This window comes from Phasianus colchicus, chromosome 3, assembly GCF_987193195.1.
Source record: "Phasianus colchicus chromosome 3, bPhaCol1.hap1.1, whole genome shotgun sequence".
Classification (NCBI taxonomy): domain Eukaryota; kingdom Metazoa; phylum Chordata; class Aves; order Galliformes; family Phasianidae; genus Phasianus; species Phasianus colchicus.
Genome location: NC_143438.1, coordinates 49,454,140 through 49,476,607, shown reverse-complemented (window position 1 = coordinate 49,476,607; position 22,468 = coordinate 49,454,140). Strand labels below are relative to the sequence as shown.

The following is a 22,468-nucleotide window of genomic DNA, read 5'->3' as shown; positions in this document are numbered from 1 at the left end:
TTCTGCACAGTCTTTGGAAAAAGGCCATACATTGCCACAGTTCCACCACAGGTGGAATTGAATCTACGGCAGCAGAACATCTTACAACTCACCTGTTTTCCATACCAAGTAACTGCAGCAATTTCACACTTTCACAAAAGCAACAGAAACTTTTGAATATTTAGGTCAGTATGTTAATGGCAACATTTTGACTCCAGAAGAGTTCATCAATAAGACAAGTACTTTCATGACCCAAAAAGTGCCAAGATTGGTACATATAATAATAAATGCTATTCTTTCACTGGGAAGACTGCTATTTTGGTATAGCAAGTACAGATGTTAAGGTTGAACCCAAAGAGTTTCAAAAGGCAAATGAGGTAACAGAACTGCAAAAAATTGTTGCAACAGATCAGATCAGGATCTAAATGCTAGAAAGTCTATGATAATATCCATGTAGTTTGTTTGTTTTTAAGTTGCATATTTTAGTGGTACTTTTCAAGTTACTGGAATGATTAAGGAATATTTCTGTTGCTATACCTAACTCTGGAGTAGTTACTTTAGTTAGATGAAGTTTGCCTTACACAAAGTTTTCTGGGAAATCCATACTGAACAGCTGCAATGAACAGTTGAGTGGAAAAACATACCAGGCAAAAGTTGTATACCAAATGGATGGTTAAATAAGCTAGTCTTAGAAACACACCTTTAAATTATGTTTCTACTGCCAGGGAAATGTCATTAAAAAGACTCACAACTCTGACATTATTATCTAGTAAAATATATCAGGTGTGTCTAAGAACATGTCTGTGACTCAAATGCCGATATTAATGAATCACAAAATTGAGAAATCAACTTAAGAAAAAAAAAAAAAGAGAAAAAACAGATAATTAAATTTCATCCTCTGCAAATGAAAGATACAAAAAAAAAATCACAAATATTTTTTTAAAAATTAATAAAATTAAAAATTAAATTGCGATACAAAAATTAGCTGACAAAAAGTCCAGGTAATTTCCTTATCATGCTCTAGAGAAAAGCCTGGAAGTTATACGTGAGTAGAAAATCCAACCATTTCTGATCTTTTTTTCCCCCCATCTTCAGAACTAATTTCAGAATGTTTACTAATGTTTATGACTAGCTGTAACAGTCTGATTTCAAAATCCCCATACTCTTTGTTGAAATCACTGGTTCTTTTAGTTACACAACACTTAATCTTCAAGTTTTCAACAAGCTCTGCAAGTGTGCTACTCAGAGTAAAATCTTCAAAGAAATACTGAAGAAATTCCTCTGTCTTTCTTTATTCATCACTCATGTTCCTTCCTTGTGTCATCAGGCAGGTGCTAACTAGCATGAGAACTGCATAAGCAGGACCAATGCCATATAGCAGTAGCCACCAGTTTTACTACTAGGTATTGAAAATTTTAAACTTCTTAAGTGATCTTGGCCTTTGAATAACTTCAGTCTCACCATCAACACACCAAACTAGTGAATTTAAGTTCTAACACAAGATAGATGTTTGAGTTTGAACTCTGCAGTGGGTAAACAATCTGCACTTTAAATCAGCCAGCCATCACTGAGGGGAGGAAAGGTTGTGTCTAAATTCTACTACAGAACAGCAAAAGAAATCACAGAACAAGATGAAAAAATAGATATAGCTTTACTAAATTCTTTTTTGAATACAAAACTTTGTATTTGATAAGGCATTAATGTCCATGTTTCCTTTCTATAAATATGTGCAAAGTAATCTTTTATAGTTTTTAGAAATAAATTAATAAATTAGTGTTCTGTTCTCTTCTTGTTGTCCTTCCTTATCTTTTTGTTCTTTCCTGCTGGTTTGGATGATTCTTCCTGAAATGAAGAACAAGGACATCAAAATTTAAAAAAACATTCTTATATTCTGCTAGTAGTCTTTCAAAATTACTCACAAGAATTATTTTAAATATGAAGCACTCGTAGTTTACTGGGACTCACTGCAGTTTTGAACTAAAAACCTTTAGTTTCATCTTTAGCTGCTTATCTTGCTATTTAGAAACTTCTGCCTTCAGCAGTGTTAGAATTAGAGGCATAACAATGATAACAATAACGCAGTATAAAAATAATCTAAGCCACTTTCATTCAAGGAGGAGCTTACCAGTACAGGAATACTTCTACACTATATTGCAGAACTGCTTCTAGTGTGGATGTGGCCCTATCAAGAAATATACCATGCACCAGTACAGAAAAACTACTTCCCTAGACAAAATAAATTTGCAACCAGGAAAAACATTCTAGTCTTACTAGAATGAGAGTTACTGTAAATTCTATCTGTTACTTTTCTAAATAACATTGGTAACAAAACATGTTTGTTAAAAAACACAACCTATTGAAGTTGTTAGGAAAATAACACTTATTAACACTCACTTTCAGTACTAAACCTTCTCAAGCATAAATGCATGAACTCGTTACAATTTCCTTTTATTTTATAAAAAATACATTAAAATAAGAGAAATTTGATCAGCAGCCAAGAAAGTGAGTCAGTAAGGGTATAAAAGCACCTCTCAATTGCTAAAAGTAACTGAGAAGTGAAGGGGGAGGAACACAAAGGAATGCTAAGCGGCCAGCAACAGCAATCTTAGATACTTTTGTATAAAAGGAAAACTTGACAGTGGCATACTTGAAGAAGTATCTGTTAGAAATTATTTCCTGCTGTCGTAAAATTTCTATCATTAGCAATTATACATTTTAATATAACATACACTTATCCACTGATCTGAGGACGAAGAAAAGGAAGTGGAAAAATGGGAGCAATACACAATTAAGTGATCTACATATTCCACATAAAATTACATTTAAAAGACATCTGGAATTCCTGACTCAAGTGATTTACCCCCTTGAAATATTATTCCTTCCTCTTTTCTGTAATGCTAATGTGAGTTGGTTTGATTTCTTCCAGTCTAATTTTGTTTTTTTTTAAATGACTCCTGCCATCCACTATTTTAATAGTATTTTCTGTTACTACCACGCTATTATTTTGTAATTTTGAAATCTCTGAGTTACTAAGGCATTCACATTTTAAAATGCCCACTAGCTACAGTGATTCCTAAGCTCAGTCTGCCTACACAGTAACAATGCAGCACATTGTCATGGTTTTATGTTTTCTGGTTTTCAGTATTCCGCATCAAAACATCACGTAGTGCACTGGGAATTAAAGTGTTAATGCTCCAATTGCAGGAACCTATCCCTATACATTACGAAAGTCATGGGATCTGGCCCTTCCGGGTGAGGAGGTCTCTGATGGCCTTGCAGTGGGTGCTGGAGGGTGCTTTCCTACCCATTCCAAGCTTTTCACGTTTGATTCGGTCTCAGGAACTCTCTCTCTCCTATCTGATTCATTAGTCTCAATTTCAATTAGATTGTATTATACTGTGTTATCTTGCATTCCGATATCATAGTTAGTAAAATAAGTTTTCCTCCATAGATCGTTGCCACTGTTCTTTTTCCTTCCTTCCTTCCCATTCTGTGGGGCCTACTGCCCCCCTGTCATGGGCATACACATGAAAACATAAGTAAACTGGCTGCTGCTGCTGCCTCTTAACAGAAACCAGCTCATCACCTTCCTACCCATCCTCGAGCTTCACAGTGATGTTCTAGAACACAGTTCTCAACTGCTGCCACACTCTTCTACTGCACACTTCCTGATTACAAATCACTAACACTGGAAGTCTTCATAAAGCATCTGATCAGTGCAAACACTCCTTACCAGTGCACCAAAGCAATCAGACAATGACATCTGAAATAGCTTTACATTTCTTCTGACTTCATCTAAGAGTGACAGTTTACACACATTTACATATAAATGCCTCCATTTTAAGTGGTAGAAACTTACCACTGAATGTACATAGTTGTATTCCACAAGTATATTTCTTGCACAATTGTTGATATGTTTAAAACGATCTGGTCCTAACAGAATACCTCCGTACCAGCGGGACACCACAACTAACACATTCTGGACATTCAAAATCTGTTAAAAATACAAATAAAAAAACATAGTGATTTTTTTTTTTTTTTAAGTAAACTAGTTTTATTGTTGATGTCTTTCTTAACTACAGAAAAAATCTACTTGTTACTAAGAAATTAGCATCAGGTCTTTATCACACATAGCACAAAATCATCAGAGGGTAAGAAGTAATGATAATTCAGTAGATGTGATAAGTTTCACTGTCCAAATTTCTACTGAAAGGTAAATTCAAATTTCCTACTAAAAAGTAAATCCAGTAAAGATGTCCCTTTAGAAATGGCATAAAGTTACCTTGTGCACTACCGTTTCTCACCAATATAAAAAGCCTCAAGGTATTACTTAATGGGTCAATTACTGAGTTACTTTTACTACTTTTTAATAGGACAATATTACTTCCAGAGAACCTCTGCCACTAAGCAGATTGGCTTTCCACATTTTTGGAAACATTGGTGGATAAATGTTAATAACAGCCAGAGAACAGGTACATAAGGCATAGTTCATCTGGATATCTAAAATGCCAACTCAATGGGTCACTACCAAGTTGGTATATTCTATGATTTTGTGGAATTCTTTCCTACTGCTGCCACACAAAGGACTTAGCAACAACAGTTAGATAATGCAAGAAAATCTCTGAATTTTCTGGGTCTGAATCAGCATCCCTTAGTTGCTTTCTGAAATCCAAAAGGCATATGCGAAGTTCATGCACATAATCATGCACATAGTACTGAAAGGAACTAAATAACTCTCAGATAGCATTTTTAAGACCATCAGTAATAAAATAAAGGACAGAACTAAGCAGAAGCTATAATTTCTTTTACTGCAATTAAAGGCATGAAGCATGGAAGACCTCAGCATCTTTATCTGTTGCAACGCCTAAGTCCAGCAGCAGCACAAACTCATAACAGTGTATGACTAAATATCAGAAACATGCCTTGCTAAAATGTAAGAATGACATTATGGCGTGGAAACATTTAGTGATAATCACCATTAGTTAATGGATAGTGGCTATGATCCTGAATCTGTTCCCTCCAACTTAGGCATCTAAATCTGTGACAGGTCTTTACTCACAAACACCTCACTCACAAGAGCAGTGCACTATTTTACTAATACACACAGATGGACAAACAGAGCAATCACAACTTTATTTGCTTATTGCAGAGCAAAGTGCTGTGGTCTGCAAGACAGAAAGTGCTTTGGTGAAGTGGAATGAGAGGAAAACCCCTTAGAAGCCATCTATCTAAAAAGCAGGTTAATAATCATTATAATCTCCATCAAGGAGGAAAAATATGCATTTATTTGTCTACTTTCAACAATCCTATCAGAAGATTTTACCTTTGTGAAGACAGAAACATTGTTGGTATTTTAAAATTTAAAGGATAATGTAAAAAAAAAAAAAAAATTAACAAGAAGGAAGGCCAGTTTTTGTGACAGGCATTTTCTATTCTCCATTTACTCATCAGCCACAGATTCAATTTATAGCATTTTTTCAGAGTAAACAGGATGTCAAAGATAGTTGGGAAATATTTTAATTCTAACCTTAAGTTTAAAAGAATAGATCTAAAATACTTTTTTCTTGTAACCGGAAAGTACTATCTTGACAAAAGTGTTAGGTTTATCTAAAACAAGATAAGATCTCTACTGCAAAAGAAGAACTATAACTACAGCAATAATACAATAACTGTATTATACCACCTTGTTTTAAGCCCACATCAAAACTGCTTATAACAGAAGAATTAAGAGAATTACATTAACACCTAGAAATTAGCCCTTACACTACTACAATCTTGTCCCATTAATGAAAACTGCATTTTCCTGATGCCTGTAGAAGTATAATTCCAAAGCAAAAATATTCCCAGTAATGAGTACTACTAATGGACAGATATGATCCATATGATTTAGATGCATTCACATTTAAAAGGCAAAATTTCATGCCATTCTAAACTGCACTTGTATGGACTGTTAAGCACTTAAAACACTGTAAATATGGTAAGTTTCAAAAGTATATATTAAAATATTGAGAAAGAGCTGATGGGCTCAGGATAAATCCAGGAACAGTAACTGCAAAGTTGCTTCCTCACGCTGCTATCACTACAACTGTACATTCACGCTTACCATGTCAGCTTAGTTTATGTAACATATGCAAGTATTCCTTTCCAAGTCAGAGTTGAGTTAATTAGAAAGTTTCAAAAAGTTCTAAACAAAAAAACATTAAAATATTTCAGTCTTTGAACTGAAATACAAAGACATCTTTGAAATTAAAAAGAAAAGTTTTAAAGCACTTTCCAAGAATACTAAGCAAACTAAGGAACAAAATATACAAGCAAGCAAAGGAGAGGTAAAGAAAACCCTTGTTCCAAAGGTGATGCGAATCTAAAATTAAAATGCAAAACTGCTGATACAGTTAAGTGACTTGAAGCATAAGATGTATCCAGCTGTTCCCAGAAGTTAGGATATTTTATTTTTGGCTTCACAAGGGGTTGCATCATGTCAGTGAATCTAAATCTGCCTTCAGTATACATTTAGCAGTAACTTTACCAGGGCTTTATTTCCACACCTGAAAACTAAAACTATGTGAATATAAGGGCTAAAGACCCAGAACTAGAAACAGCACTAAGAAACAGATAAAACAATCAGAACAGCTTGACTGCCTCACTCCCACTGACTTTTGCATTCAAAACCCTACTCTGCAAGTTCAAATGGAACAGTCTTCTCATTACAAATATTCACGGAAATTGAAGTAAAGGTTGTGCAAAGGTCAGCTGTACATCCTGTTAATCAGCTTCTTCCAGTCTTCATTTTCATTATACCTTACACCAAGTAGAGGATTCAAAACTTCTTTCTCTTCTAAACCAGTTCAATTATTAATGTCATCTATGAAATGTTATTTATTTTTATGATCCAAGACTTGGAAAACTCAACTCCTCACATGCATACAACAGTCTATACGTTTTTCTTTGACTTCAGAGAAAGTAATCACATACTGAGCTAAAAGAAGAGCAAGAATTACAAAAATCTGCTGTAAGTTTATTCACACTGTAGTGATTTTTAAAATCTGTTCAAGATTATAGAAATTAATCTCTGACTTCTCATAACCTGCATAAGATGAAGAAGACGTCCACCAGCTGCTGTCTCCCCATCATCTTCACAGTCCTGTAAGAATGTATGCTTATCTTCACAGTATATCCTTAAAAGAAATATATAGTAAAAAGAAAGAAAAACATAAGCATAAAACAGATTCTAAAAGTATCAATCAACTAACAATGTAAGTGATTAATGAAGTCTCAGAGATCTTTCACAAACATGTGCATCAATTCTGCTTCTTCACTAAGGATACTCACATCAAAACAGGATGAGGCTTCGGGTAAACCACAAATATTATCTGTATAGAGTAACAAACGTTGTGAAGATTTTACATTATTTTAACTACTTCAGGTTAACTCCATATTCCATTACTAGTGTAAAGTCTCCAAAAAGAAGAATCCTTAGGTTTTTATTCTAAGGATTACACTTACACTCAGCTTAAACCAACAACATCAGATACAGGTCCAAATGATGCTACACACCCACAAGTTAAAAGAAGCCTGACAAAAATACTATTAGTAATTAGTTACGTCTATATTTCACCAGCAGTGCAAAACTATTACTGAAACTCTGCTTCAAATTCACCACGCTGCTTACTGAGCCCTTCTCTAAAGAAGAGCTGTGACAGAATACTGCTATTTTGAAGTGGATTTAGATGGCATGAGAGTCAGATCAGCAGCAGCTCTCATTACAAAAACCTTTAACTTAGGTGGACACGCTGATGAAGTAAGCATTCAGTTGCTCTCATTTCATATTTCATTAGGATCATCCCAGGAAGCACATGAATGGATTACTTTCAATACAGGCTTTTTCAGCTGACTGCTTCCTCCAGGGGGCTCTTTTTATTGTGCCTTACATTCCTCAGGAAACCTGCATCACTATCTGGACTGAGACTATTTCATTTTACAGAAGCTACGTCCCTGCATCTGGGTCAAGGCAATCCCAAGCACAGATACAGGTTGGGCAGAGAATGGCTTGTGAACAGCCCTGAGAAGGATTTGGGACTGTCTGTTGGTGAAAGACTCAACATGAGTCAGCAATGTGTGCTTGCAGTCCTGAAGGCCAGCTGTATCCTCAGTGGCATGAAGATAAGTGTAACCAGCAGGTTGAGGGAGGTGATTCTGCCCCTCTGCTCTGTTCTCATGAGACCCCACCTGGAGTACTGCATCTAGTTCTGGGGTCCCCAGCACAAGAAGGACATCGAGTTGTTGGAGCACGTCCAGAGGAGGACCACAAAGATGATCAGAGGGCTGGAGCACCTCACCTACTGGGACAGGCTGAGAGCTGGGGCTCTTCAGCCTGGAGAAGAGAAGGATCTGAGGAAACCTTCTAGCAGCCTTCCAGTACTTGAAGGGGTCCCTACAGGAAAGCTGGGGAGGGAGTTTTTAGAAGGGCAGGGTAGCAAGAGGATGAGAGGAAATGGTTTTAAACTCGAAGAGGCTAGATTTAGACTAGATATTAGGAAGAAGTTCTTTAGTATGAGGCTGGTGAGACACTGACTGGAACAGGTTGCCCAGTGAGGCTGTGGATACCCCCCTCCCTGGAAGCATTCAAGGCCAGGCTGGATGGGGCTTTGAGCAAACTGGTCTAGAGGGAGATGCTCCTGCCTATAGCAGGGGGTGTGGAACTAGTTGATCTTAAAGTTCTCTTCCAACCCAAACTATTCTAACATTCTATCATTCTATGTTCACAAAAGTTGTCAGACAGACCGTCGCCAAACTCATTTTTACCCATTTCTCAATTTGCCTGAAGTTTGATGTATTTCAGCCAATTTTATATGCTAGTTCACATTGAGCTTTGTGCTTCAGCTCTTATTTCAACTAAAAATTTTCAGTTATTTCCAAATGGCTCAAGTGGTCAGGTAGAAGAATTTTGCTTTGCATAAGTAAAACCATATTTAGTTCAGGATGAAGCAGTAATTCCTTAATCTCACCTCCCATACAAAGTATACCAACACATGTTCCAGTCCACTTTTAGGGTTTTTGTTTCTTTGTTTTTTAAATCCTTAGTGCTGCACTGCTTTGCTGTCTTCGTATTTTTTCTTACTATATGTTCTGCTTTCTTTTTCTTAAGTTCAAAATAAATGCTAAAATCTTTAACACACAAATAGGAAACTCAGTCCCAAAATGACTCACTAGCAAGGAATTTCTTTGTTGGGTTTTACCTTTCTCATGCACAGCACTCACTTGGCAAGGAAAGCAAAAAAATCACCATCTCTCACCTGTATGCATATATGTTGTGGGTGGCACTTGCAATTTTCTTATTCTCATATAGTTTTTCAAGAACTCTCTTTACCTTAAAAAAATATATGAACAACACAGAAATAAGTTTTTTTTATAATGAGGGATTTCACATTCACCATTTCAGTATCATTGTTAAACAAGCATCTTTTCAATACTACAGAGAAAGATTTTAACATTTTAACATAAAATTAATTAAACATTCAGTGTGCTAACCCAAGGAGTGCCACCATGCCACTACACTCATGCCAGTTTCAGATCATATTTCTGGGATACTAAAAAGATTTGTTCCTTGAATTGGTTAACTGCGTACATTCATGTTATTGCTGAATAACCAGAAGCATCAAACTGATTTGATACATAAGATATGGCAAGACCGAAAAAAAAATTTAAATCAGTATTAAGTATCAATTACACCTTCATGTTTTTTTCAAGTACAACATTAAGCTGGAATAATGGAACAACGTTTTCTCTTCCACACTCCTTTTACTGATATCACAATAATGTGCAATGTTTAAAAAGTTCTACTACGTTTCATTTTGAAATATAATTTTTATTCAAACCTACTTGTTTTCCAGAGTTTCCATCTTATACCAATAAAACCTTTCTACTATGGGTCTGAACGTGCCAGCATTTCCCAGAAAATTGGTATTTTTACCATGTCCATCCTTCTGTTCTTAAATACAAAATTCAAAACATTTATCAACATGTTCTAGAAAAATCAACACTTTTAAATTTGTTCCAGAAAAATGGAAAGATTTGACTGAAACAGTGCTTTGATAGGTAATATGTAATTAATCTTATCCTGAGGAAAGCATGACTAAAGTTGAGAAAGCTTGGGAAAACATGCATGGCAAGTAAGTTGTCTTTCATTCTGAAGAAAAATAGATTTAAGTAATAATAAATATTCATACTTATTATGTATCTTAGCTATACTGTGCTATTTTCAGCTCTTCTGGCAGAAATTTAACATCGAATAACCTCAATTAATCTCCTATTATCAACAGAGAATGTTGCTTCAGACAACTGTTTTCTCCAGTTTTCCCTCTTAAGTGGAATACTGAAGAAAGACAACTCATTATTTAACAAGCTTTCATAAATACATTTCAACAAACAGCACAGAAAGCATATGAAATGATTATCACCTATGACATCAGTTATATTGTTAGGATCTTGGTAGCTGACAGATCTCTCAAAACCTCATTAAATGTCTGTATTATCAATGAACCTGCAACACAGCCATCTCACAGATGAGCAATAACTTATCCTTCTTCTTACTGTAGCTCTTGAGCTTTTTTTCCCCTGTTCCTTCCTTAGGGAATTAAGGGATTCTCTACAAGGTCAGCAAGGGACCTGCTCATAGAAGGTACAAAAGACCTTTAAACCACAGATCAGTTCTTAGCTCCATCTAGGCCTTAGTCCCTACTCCAAGTACAAGCATCACACACATTTTCAATGTCAAAATATCCTAGACAAGGAAAAGCAACAGTACCAAATCTAGCAGTGCTATCAATTTTGTTTCCCCATATGACAGCATATTTAACTATCTACAGTGTTATTCTAGCCTTCGTTACTGAAAGCTGTACTAGAAGTAAAGCTCCACTACTAAAATTTTCAGTAGAGGAATTTACAAAGCAATCAGTCCTATCTTAAAATATCAAAGACCATCACTGCAACATACAAACATGCAGATAAAGCATTATGGGTATCAGTTGATAAAGAAGCTAGCTTTCAGTATAGGTACAACACTTACACCATTCCTCACTTCTTTCAACTTTCTTTCAGAAAAAGGAACCCATGTCACAGCAATGCTACTCTGCAGCCTGCAGACCAATCATTTTACACAAGTACAGCAAGACTCTGAAAAAAGCTGGATTTGACACTCGGGAAATTGTGCTACATTAATACCCTGCATATTCCAAGTACAGGTGGACTTTCAATAGAAGTCTTAAAAGAAGCAATGAAAAAAGGCCATTAAATTAATTATTCCAATTCCTTTCCTTTCCAAAGCGAGACAGATCATAGAAACTCACATTTCATAGACTGAAAACAGCTAAGAAAGCCTCTAAAGTACAGTGATACTTCAGTGAAAACGGTAATGCATTAAGTATTTTTAAAAATTGAGCTATTCCACATTAAACCTAAAATATAAAACTACTTTCACTTTGGAAGCAGTAAGAGAACAGCTCAAAAAAGCTGAAGGCGTGTTCAAAAATTATAATGTATTCAGACAGAGAAAAATAAGACAGATGACAAGATAGATATGAAAGGCACAGCACATTTTTGGACATATAAAAATAGAAGTCATAATAATATTTTTTCAAACTCAAAAAGCTGAAGCCTTCTAGAAATGTGTACTATGAGCAGATAGATACAATGCAGAAGAATCAGAGAATATACAGCTATAGCACAAAAACCTAAATGAATATACAGTACGTATGAAAAAAGGTCAGGCAAGGACAGCAGAGCAGAGCCTTATGATAGAATAATATTAATGAAGTTAAAATGAAACTGAAACAAATCTGCAAAAACAGATTGAATGTATTTAAACATTTAAAGGGAACTGGAGTATGAAGGTGATGAACATCTACTAAGGTATCTAACCTACCAGTTAAAACTGCTTCTGCAGCAGAGGGCAACTGATGTGATACCAACATCTCAAATGTACTTCAGAAGTATGTATAAGTCTTATATCCATGCTAGGCAAATTAATAGAAGGAAAAACAACAACAACAACAACAAAATAGAACAGCCCCACAACATCAGCACAGCTTAATAAACTACTGCCTTCATATAGGGAATTACACTTCTAAAAATCTGTCAATCTGTCAAGATTATTTCAGAGTTGCTGAGCACATGCTTCCTAGCTGCTAGTTGATCTAGCCCACCTGGAATTTCAAAAAGCATTTGACAAGATGTGCTACCAAAAATTCTTGAAATAAAAGTGAGAATTGGATACAAGGGAAGTGGAAAACATCCACAAGGTTTAACTCTTAGTTAATGACAAGAAAAGATGAGTACATCAGTAGTTTCCACACTGAACAGGGATCATCAAAGGTGGCAAAGGTTAACAGATGCAAAGGGATGTACAAAGTGACTGAAATTAGTCCAAAAGTCACATTTCAGTGACATTTCTCACACATTTAAGAATAAGGGATAGCAAATCTACCCACCTCAAAAACGAAACTGGAAACTACCAGGCTGCATTGCAGAGCTGCTGCTTAGGAATTATTCAGCCAGCAGTGACAGGCAAAGACAGATGACTGCTCAGATGATATTGACGCACAAAGACAGATATATTCATCTAATTGCAAGTATTTCAGTAACATTCAGTCAAGCTTAAAGTATAGAAAAAAGAGTAGGTGTGATCTCTACTAACTTGTCTGGGTGTCACCACAGGAGCCAGATGTGCCTGGAAAGTACTCCTTCGATCTGTGAGTGGGCTTCCATGATGTATCATTGGCAGTTCTTCATCTACTGATCACAGATAAAGAAGCGTTCATTTTCTTTAAGGGTACTTAAACAACAAATAAATGCAACTTATTTGTTGCTTCATTACCCTTCAAGAATATCTAAACTTTTAAAAAACAGATTGGTTAAAGCTATGTACAAAGTGATGACATGCAGAACCACCAAAAATATACAGGGTTATTCACAATCATTATTGTTAATTATGATTTTTATACTATTAATTTTATTCAAAAGGCGAGTAGAAAAACTGAAACTCAAAGGTCACTCTTTCCTAAACTATTTCATTGCAATTAACAAGGAAACATCTTTACCTTCTTGACTTTCAGATGTCATGTAACTTAAAATTTCTACTGGATCTTCCTGAACAGGCTGATAGTCCAGGAAAAAATCATCCGCATTGTCTTCATCAACTTCTTCAGAGGTTTTCTTAATATCTGGTTCTATAAAAGTGTAAATGGTAAGCAGACCTATTACATACTTTTCTGAGAGATAAGTAATACAATTTTTTAAATTCTTTTTCTATTAAACGTCTGGCTGTTCAGTTGAAATCAGCTTTCTAGTAAGAAAAAATTATGAAGTGCAGAATAATAATGCTAATTACAATAAAAAGCAGAAATGCTTTGCCCAGGATTTACTAAAATCACGATCAGAATTAGGAATAAAATACTCATTCCATGGAATCTATGCATAATTTCTTCTGTTTTAATACTAATTAATACCACTTCTAAGAAGCAAATAAACACGATGCTTGCCATTTCCATTCAGTATGTATAGTGATACTATTAATTTAGTCTAAAGGCAGGTACCAAAATAGTCTGATATTTTAGTTAGCATAAGATAGCATTTTATTACACATTTTATTGAAAGACTAAAACTAGACCTTATCATGTAGAAGCACTGCAAACACACCTTTTTTTTTCCTCCTTTTCAGCCCTTCATTATTCATGGCAATGAGCTAACATCCGCTACATTAAAAATATTTCTATTTCCTTCTGTCACAAGTTCATGCAGATATTTTGCTCATGTCTTTCATGGCAGTTTAGCATTTTCATGTGGAAGAAAAAGGCCCATAATTTACGGGAAGAGCAGCTGTGATTTTTAATTTATACAAGCCCTGTCACTATTAGAGTAACAGCAGAAAAATCACCTCAACTCCATTTGTGAAGCAACTTTTAATTGCACTATAATAAAACTGAGGACTTTATTTCATTGCAACCACCCCCTTCCTTTTTATTTTCTACTGCTTTTTAAGAAAAGAAAGCTATCACTGTAATACAATAAGCCAAACCAGAGATTGTGTTCTCTTACCCACATTAGTCAAGAAAACTGGGAATAAATTTTAAACTGGCAATGAAATCTTCACTTTTCACACAGAGGGTGGTGACGCACTGGAACAGGTTGCCCAAGGAGGTTGTGGATGCCCCATCCCTGGAGGCATTCAAGGCCAGGCTGGATGTGGCTCTGGGCAGCCTGGTCTGGTGATTGGCAACCCCCCTGCTAAGTGCAGGGTCACAACTAGATGATCATTGTGTTCCTTTTCAATCCAGGCCGTCCTATGATTCTATGATCTAACTTTGCAGCTGAAGAAGAAGTAAACTGAAAAATCCATGTATTTCCTGAAGTACCTGAATTTGATGACTGTGCCTTTTCCACCAGAACTTCTCGTATCTTCTCCACCCATAAATAAAGAATACTTTCACCAAGGTTCTGTCTGGAAGTTAAAACTTGCAGTGAATAAGGAATTTCTTTTTTCTTTCAGATTTCACTTAGAAAGTACCTACATTAAATAATACGCAGATTTCAGATAAGCAGTAATAGAACACTACAGTCTAGTGCAATAAGGAGCCTAGGCTTGTGGAAGCTCAGTGACAATCAGCATCATTATATACTCTATTGAGCTTATTTCAGCATTAAAAGCACCAGTACTGGGAGAAAACAGGCAACTGATGGAAACTTTTTGGCCTATAAAGAAAGTGAAAACAACTATGAGTACAGTAAATTGGACAGCCCTCAGCATTTTCAAAAGAATACTAAGCCAGTTCATCTAGTTTCTGAGCATGCTCTGGATTGATTTTCAGAGAGTTCTGTACTGCCTGTGATGAGCTCTTTCAGCTACTCTGCCTGCAGAGTCTCTTCCCCTTCATATCTGAGAGTTTCTTAGAACAGCCTCCCATCTCTTCCCCATCATTCTCTCATAACATACACAGCAGGGGCTAATCCTGCAGAACTTTGACAGTAGGTCAGTGGTAGCTGACACAGTGAAGCAGTAGATCAACATGCTACAATTTGCTGATGATAAATCCTATAGGAGAGAGAGGAGAGGAGCTTAGGAGCCCTCAGTTAGCTGGCACAGACATGTATTATGCTAATGGGAGAGGATGGAATAAACGCTTTTATGTGCACATTCCCAGTTAGGAAACAGTGCCCTGAAAATTAACTTTCCAAATTATATTTTAACATGTTTATGACCTGTGTGTGTTAGTCTCAAAAGCAGAACTGAAAATGTAGGGCTTTAGCCAACTCAGTTTCTCTACTAATAGTTTTATTCTTACTGCCACCATCTGGGGCAGCATATAAATACACACCAGTAACAAAACTGTATTTTAAAATGCTTATTTTACATAGTGTATACAGCACAACTGCCGAATGAAATTAGAAATTCAAACAAATATATATATTTAAAGAAAATGTTTCAAGCAAAAATGAGGAATTTGTAGTAACTTGTAGCTGTCCCCAAAACCTTGGGGTAGGTGCTGGGACCGGTCCTGTTCAACATCTTCATCAATGACCTTGATGAGGGGATAGTGGCCACCCTCAGCAAATTTGCTGATGATACGAAGTTGGGAGGATTGGCTGACACACCTGAAGGCTGTGCTGCCATTCAGCGAGACCTGGACAGGCTGGAGAGCTGGGCAGTAAGGAACCAGATGAGGTTTAACAAAAGCAAGTGTACAGTATTGCACCTAGGGAGGAATAATTGCATGCACCGGTACAGGTTGGGGGATGACCTGCTGGAGAGGAGCTCTGCAGAGAGGGACCTGGGTGTCCTAGTGGACGACAGGTTGGCCATGAGCCAGCAGTGTGCCCTTGTGGCCAAAAAGGCCAATGGCATTCTGGGGTGCATTAAAAGGAGCGTGGCCAGCAGGTTGAGGGAGGTGATCCTCCCCCTCTACTCTGCCCTGGTAAGGCCTCATCTGGAGTACTGTGTCCAGTTCTGGGCTCCCCAGTACAAAAAAGACAGGGATCTCTTGGAAAGAGTCCAGCGGAGAGCCACAAAGATGGTGAAGGGCCTGGAGCATCTCCCCTATGAGGAAAGGCTAAGTGATCTGGGTCTGTTTAGCCTTGAGAAGAGAAGACTGAGAGGGGACCTGATCCAGGTCTATAAATATCTAAGGTGTGGGGGGCAGAGTATCGAGGCCAGACTCTTTTCAGCAGTGTGCGGAGACAGGACAAGGGGAAATGGCCAGAAGCTGGAGCATAGGAAGTTCTGCACCAAGGTGCGCAAGAACTTCTTTACGGTGAGGGTGACGGAGCACTGGAACAGGCTGCCCAGGGAGGTTGTGGAGTCTCCTTCTCTGGAGATATTCAAGACCTGCCTGGACGCCTACCTGTGCGACCTGGTGTAGGGATCCTGCTTTGGCAGGGGGCTTGGACTCGATGATCTCTGGAGGTCCCTTCCAACCCCTACGATTCTGTGATTCTGTGATTCTTGACAAACTCAGAATGAGAGAAAACCCTGATTTCATGCTGCTGCTTATCATATAGAAGTACTGTTTCAATAATACATGAAGAACTTCATTTGATTTAATGATGGAATGAAAGATTACACGATAAATAAGATTTTTCTGCTGGATATGAGTAACTAGCAATTTCTATAGCTATAACCCAATTTCAGTTTCTGTCTATTACACTTATTCTCAAAGGTTACCTTTATAGACAGCTATTTTTCTTGACACTTGCATCTAAATCATGAAACAAAGCTTTGTTATTGAAAAATTTTACTAGAAGAGCACATGAAAAATTAAAATAAATCCAAATATTTCCTATATTTTAAGAACTTTGGGCCTACCAAAACAGATTTGTGAACTATTGCTATCTGCTTTTCCCATCCCCTTAAGAAGACATAGTGAGTCATCAACAGTATAGTTCACACTATTTGCAAAACTAAGCAATTTAGATCACTAGGGATTCAAAACCAGAGAAGCCACACATTGTAAATGGTCCAGAGTAATTAAGTTTACCTGGCAACTATTTAGACAGTGGATAGATAAAAGGCTTTCACAAACACTGCATACATCAGTGACAACTCCAGAAGGGTTTAAAAACACACTCTAAAATGACACATACTGTCTAAAGTACAAACACATTCATTTTCTGCTGAACAAACAAAAACGGCAGGACACAAACAAGGGCTCCCTGGAAAGAAAAAGAGTGCTTAACAACCATGCTATTCCTCCTTGCAGTGGGGCAAGATGCTCTAAACGCCCTGGATGCTTAGGACAGTTTAGGAAGGACAGAGCAGCAGCTTTACCTCTGGTGGAGACTCCAACAGAATCAAGGACACTCAGTTCTTTTTCCTGCACTCTAGAATTTTTAACTTCAAATCGTAACTCAATTTTGCCTGGTTAAATTATAAGAAACCCGTGTACCTGAAGCAACTTGGTAATTAGATAAAAATGACACAAAAACAAATAAAATAAATAAAAAAGCCAAGTGTCTTTCTTATTTTATGGCATTAAAACATATTTTTTAAGCAAGACACAGATTTCATTATCTAAGCACAGCTATGCCTCCTTATGACATATTTTCATTTCATTTAGTTCATATATTAAATAAACCACATAAAATTATTCCATTTAATATTCCAATTTCACAGCAATTTTAAAACATAATTTGATTCTATGAGTATTTCTTAATGTTATATTTATTCTCATGCATCAAGAGTTCAGCTAGCTACACACTGTGATAATGCGGTTTGCCATGTTGCAGATTCTAGTTAAAAGACTCTGCTAATTGTGCTTATTTTAAAACCTACACCTCAATTCTGAAAGTATCTTGAGGCTGGATGTGGCTCTGGGCAGCCTGGTCTAGTGGTTGGTGACCATGCACATAGCAGGGTGGCTGAAATGAGATTATCGTTGTGGTCCTTTTCAACCCAGGCAACTCTATGATTCTATGATTCTAAAGGGTCAAAAATTAGGAGCCATAATTAAGACATCCATTCTTGAAGAGCATTAGGTCTAAACAATATAAAAGAAATTGCCAGAGTTTAAGACAATTAATTCTTATAAAATGTTTAGTATATACATAGCATTGAATGTTTGACGGCTGCTGCATCAACCACTACACTCACTAGTTAAGCAGGTACTTAAAAGCACACGAGACTGAAGATGGATCATCACCTTTTACGATGTTCCACAGACTGTAACTTACATATATATTTCTTCCAAGCTATTTGCTAGTTCAGTGTAATCTTGTCCCCGAAGCCAAGGAGCACTAGAATAAAAAGAAATGCAATGAAAATGGTGCCTGTACTCTGATTTCAGCATAACAAACATTCGTTTTTTAAATAAATGTGATAAACACTTTGAAAATAAAACAACATCAGTCATCCCTACTTATAAAATTTCTGAAACTTCAACTTACACTTCAAACAAGCAACAATGGTAACTCTGTAAATAAATAAATATTTGAAAGAAAGCAATTATCAACAAGAAACTTCACTTACTTCAGTTGATAAATAGGTGGCTCTGAAGTTGGGTATCCTGGAGGCAAAATCACCTGAAAAATTCAGAGTGAATGTTCACTGTGTTATTCAGCTAGCTAAGCTTTGCTAATGGACTCTAACACTGAGCTATTCAGTTTGTATGAATACTGTTTGTTTCCATGCTTTGGAAAATCTAAATCTAGAATTAGCTGCAGATTCACTCAGGTGTCCTAATGAAGTCAATGTAAAAAACAGTATGTTTAAAATAAGATTTTAAAGAAAAACACTGAAATATGGTTTTGTGGATGTGGAATTAGGATAAGTAAATACTGCGACATCATAAGCAAATTGTGTTGTCAAAGAAATCGCAGAATAACAGAATTGCAGGGAATGGAAGAGACCTCAAGAAATCATCGAATCCAGCCCCTCTGCTAAAGCAAGTACCCTTCAATAGGTTGCACAGGGAGGTATCCAGATGGGTCTTGAATATATCTATAGAAGGAGACGCTACAACCTCTCCGGGAAACCTGTACCCATACTCCATTACCCCTACTGTAAAGCATTTCTACTGCATGTTAGTACAGAACTTACTACCTTCAAGTTTTAGGCTCTTACTCCTTCTCCTATCACTACACACCACCGAGAAGAGTCTAGCCTCATTCACTTGCATCCCACCTCACTTAAGATATTTATAAAGATTTATCAGATCCCCTCTCAGTCTTTTTTTTTTTCCCAGGCTGAAAAGAGCCGAGTTACTCAGCCTTTCCTAATACAAGAGATGCTTCAGGTCCTTTATCATTATTGTGGCTCTTCACTGGACTCCTTCTGGGAGATCCTTGTCTTTTTTGAACTAGAGAGACCAGAACTGGACACAGTAGTCTAAATGCAGCCTCACCAGGGCCAAACAGAAGGGGAGGATCGCTTCCCTTGACCTGCTGGTCAGGCTTTTTTTTAATCCACCTCAGGATGCCACTGGCCTTCTTGGCCACAAGGGCACACTGCTGGCTCATGGCCAACCTGCTGTCCACCAGGATTCCAATGTTCTTCTCCACAGAGCTGATCTCCAGCAGGTCATCCCTTAACCTGTACTTGCACGTGCAGTTATTCCTCCCTAAGTGCTCTTGTTAAACCTCATCAGGTTCCTCCCTGTCCAACTCTCCAGTCTGTCCAGGTCTTGCTAAGTGGTAGCACAACCTTCAGGTGTGTTGGCCAATCCTCCCAGCCCTGAGAACCACCAGTGAAAAGTGTATTACAGACTCCAAACCAAAAACTTCTTATCACGAGTGGATACTAAATCCTATTTTGAAGGATTTTAGACAGGCATAAAGTTTTGCCTGCCTGAATCCCACAGCACACTGTGTCAAACTGCCCAGCAGCACTGTACCTGCAGGCAGAGCGTCCACTTTGGTTGATCCAGACAGTCACCAATCTTAATGCAATAGATTTTCTCATCTTCATCAACAACACACCAATCTTCACCGTATATGGACGAAAGGGCTTCGATTTCATCAATCTAGAGAAAGCAGCGTGTAAAAATCGTTGAGTAAACAAATCGTGTGCCAGCCACAGCTTCAGGCTTTGCTCTCCTATAGCTTATTTACAAACATGACAGAATCAGAGCAACAGACAACCATAAAAACCGGGGGCCCCGCAAATCTCATCCCCCCCACCGCCGCTCACTTGCTGCTGAGCCACCTCCGGGCCGCTCGCCGCCATCAGTGCGGAAAAGCACGGCGGCAGGGCGGAAAGGGCGGGCAGTCCCAGTGCGCACGCTTCCTGCCGGCCGCTGACCGCCTCTCCGTCTGTGTGGGTGCGCGCTCCACTGCGCTGTCGTTGCCCTGGGATCGGCAGCGGTTCTGTCAGGGCTGGTTGCAGCACCCAACTCTTAGCAGCTGCAGTTATCTTCCCTTCCTTTGAGCTGTGCTTCCTGAGTACAAAGACTGTGTTCTGTAAAACAGGCTATCCTCTGAACAAAACAGAGCTTCAGACACAGGGATAGCTACAACTGAGTTTATCTCCCGAATCATACCTAAGTAGCTGCTGCTTCTGCTGCTTCCTGTGATAGGATGAGAGATAATGGCTTTAAGCTGTGTCAGAAGAGGTTCAGGTTAGATATTAGGAACAATTTCTTCTCAGAAATTCTCACGGGCTGCCCAGGGAGGCGTTGCAGTCACTGCCCCTGGAGGTGTTCAAGCGCCGTGTGGATGTGGCACTGAGGGATGCGGTCAGTGGGCACGGTGGGGATGGGCTGATGGTTAGACTGTGTGATCCTAGTGGTCTTTTCCAGCCTTAATGATTCTGTGATTCTATTCCATCTCCGGGGATCCCCAGGCATCACTTATTTTGCTGTTCATGTTTTCTTCCAGTGTATTTTTATACTGATTTGTTGGGGTATATTCAAGCTAAGCTTTGTTTTTCACCTTCCTGAAAGCTGGGAGAATCTGCACATGCTCCGGAGAACAGAATGAGAATTCAGAATGATTGTACAAAGAGGACACATTCTACAACAAACAGGCAAACAAGCAAAACCAAAACAACATAACAGGATGCAAATGAGCAGAGACAAATTCAGCACTGTATTATCAGCTGCAGAAATTCAGGGCAGAGAATCACCAGTTAGACAACAGCTCCACAGAAGGGATTTGGGAGCTAGAGTGAATCTCAAGCTAAGCATTTACCAATTGTGCTGTGCTTTTCTTAAACAAGAACCGTCATGCTGATATGTCCAAATACATGGGAGGTACAGTAGGACACACAAGGTAATCCTGCTTTGTATGGAACAACCGAAGCCCAAGCTCAAACTTTGTGTCCGGTTTTAGGGCTGCTCTTTAAGAAAGATGTGCACTAACTGAAGTCTGGATTAAAGCAATAAAAACAATACAATCTAGAAAGTCTGACAACTGTGAGGATTTGAGAGGAGTTTGTTAACTTAAAGAGGATTTTGAGAGAGGTAGGTAGGTAACCTTAATATGCTACAGACCACTGCAGAGAATACACTGTTCTCCCTCTCACATGTGAAAAAGATGCAAAGTACAAAGATTTAAGTTGAATATTTGAGAGAAAGACACTTCAGAGAATTTGCCAACAATGAAATTAGTCATCTTGAGTGAAAAGGACGTAGTGATAATAGCCCTTATTTACACAACATCTGTTGCAAAGATGAAGACAATACCATGTGCTGAGGAAGCAACATGGTACCTTACTCTGGAGGAAGAAATACTCAGATAATTATGAAGAAGAGTAAAGGACTGAGTTTATCAAGCTGTCATCACTGGAAGCTCCAAGAGAGGACTTAATGAACATTACTATTGATGCTATCTCAGCCCAAAATCTTACATTCCATGTTCTGATTGAAGAAACACAAGTTTGGGGGAAAAAAAATAAATCATTTTTCTTACTTAATCCATGTGTAGTAATTAAAAAAAAAAAAAATAGAACTCTATCCTGGTGTTGTTTGAGTACCTAGACTAATAGGTTTCAGTTGTGAGATTATAAATACTGATGGTTGTTCCATATTTGACAACTGGAAAGGGATATTTTCCAAGCTCAGCAAGATTCTGCATTTATCTTCATTGTCATGGGCAAAGTGTATTTAATTGTTTTAAACAATTATAAAAAGAATAAACCCAGTCAGAACATGGCAAAAATGCACTTTCTATCAGGCAAGTAAAGTCACATACTCCACTTAGATAGATAGACAGATGGATAGGTACACAGAACGAGGTTTTCTTAAGTTATCTTCTTCTGATAAAAACAGAATAGAAAGCTTTAAGTTACCAGGATCTAGAAAAGATAATGCTGCATTTATCCTCATACTAAATAGTCTAATAAATTTAAAGAGAGAAATGTGATATTACAGAACTTTTTTTTAACTTTCTGATATATCTACAAATTGCGTGCATTTTATAAGTGGCTGCTTTTGACTTAGCTGTACAAATGGATTTTTGTAAGTATTCACAGTATTTGTTATTAAAATACTAAAGGTTATCACTGACAGTA

General features: G+C 37.5%; 1 protein-coding gene across 2 annotated transcripts; it reads right to left on the bottom strand.

Moving 5' to 3' along the window:
* Positions 1-1,615: 1,615 nt before the first annotated feature.
* On the bottom strand, positions 1,616-21,858 carry IMPACT (impact RWD domain protein). Of its 2 annotated transcripts, none has more exons than XM_031612779.2 (11): positions 20,150-21,858; positions 19,854-19,982; positions 18,491-18,543; positions 18,196-18,258; positions 14,388-14,473; positions 13,074-13,202; positions 12,671-12,768; positions 9,273-9,346; positions 7,064-7,154; positions 3,839-3,973; positions 1,616-1,821 (listed from the first exon to the last, which is right to left on the bottom strand). In XM_031612779.2, exons 1-11 carry the CDS (start codon positions 20,183-20,185, stop codon positions 1,750-1,752), a joined length of 966 nt encoding a protein of 321 aa, XP_031468639.1. In that variant the 5' UTR covers positions 20,186-21,858; the 3' UTR covers positions 1,616-1,749. The 2 variants fall into 2 exon arrangements, with proteins under 2 accessions (XP_031468639.1, XP_031468640.1); XM_031612780.2 differs by having other exon boundaries at positions 12,671-12,765; positions 20,150-21,857.
* Positions 21,859-22,468: the final 610 nt, after the last annotated feature.

Coding starts and splice junctions, on each gene's coding strand:
- IMPACT (XM_031612779.2), bottom strand. CDS start 20,185: ATGGCGGCGAGCGGCCCGGAGGTGGCTCAGCAGCAA. Junction 19,983..20,149: donor CGGAGGTGGCTCAGCAGCAA/GTGAGCGGCGGT, acceptor TGCTTTCTCTAG/ATTGATGAAATCGAAGCCCT. Junction 12,769..13,073: donor GACATCTGAAAGTCAAGAAG/GTAAAGATGTTT, acceptor ATCTGTGATCAG/TAGATGAAGAACTGCCAATG.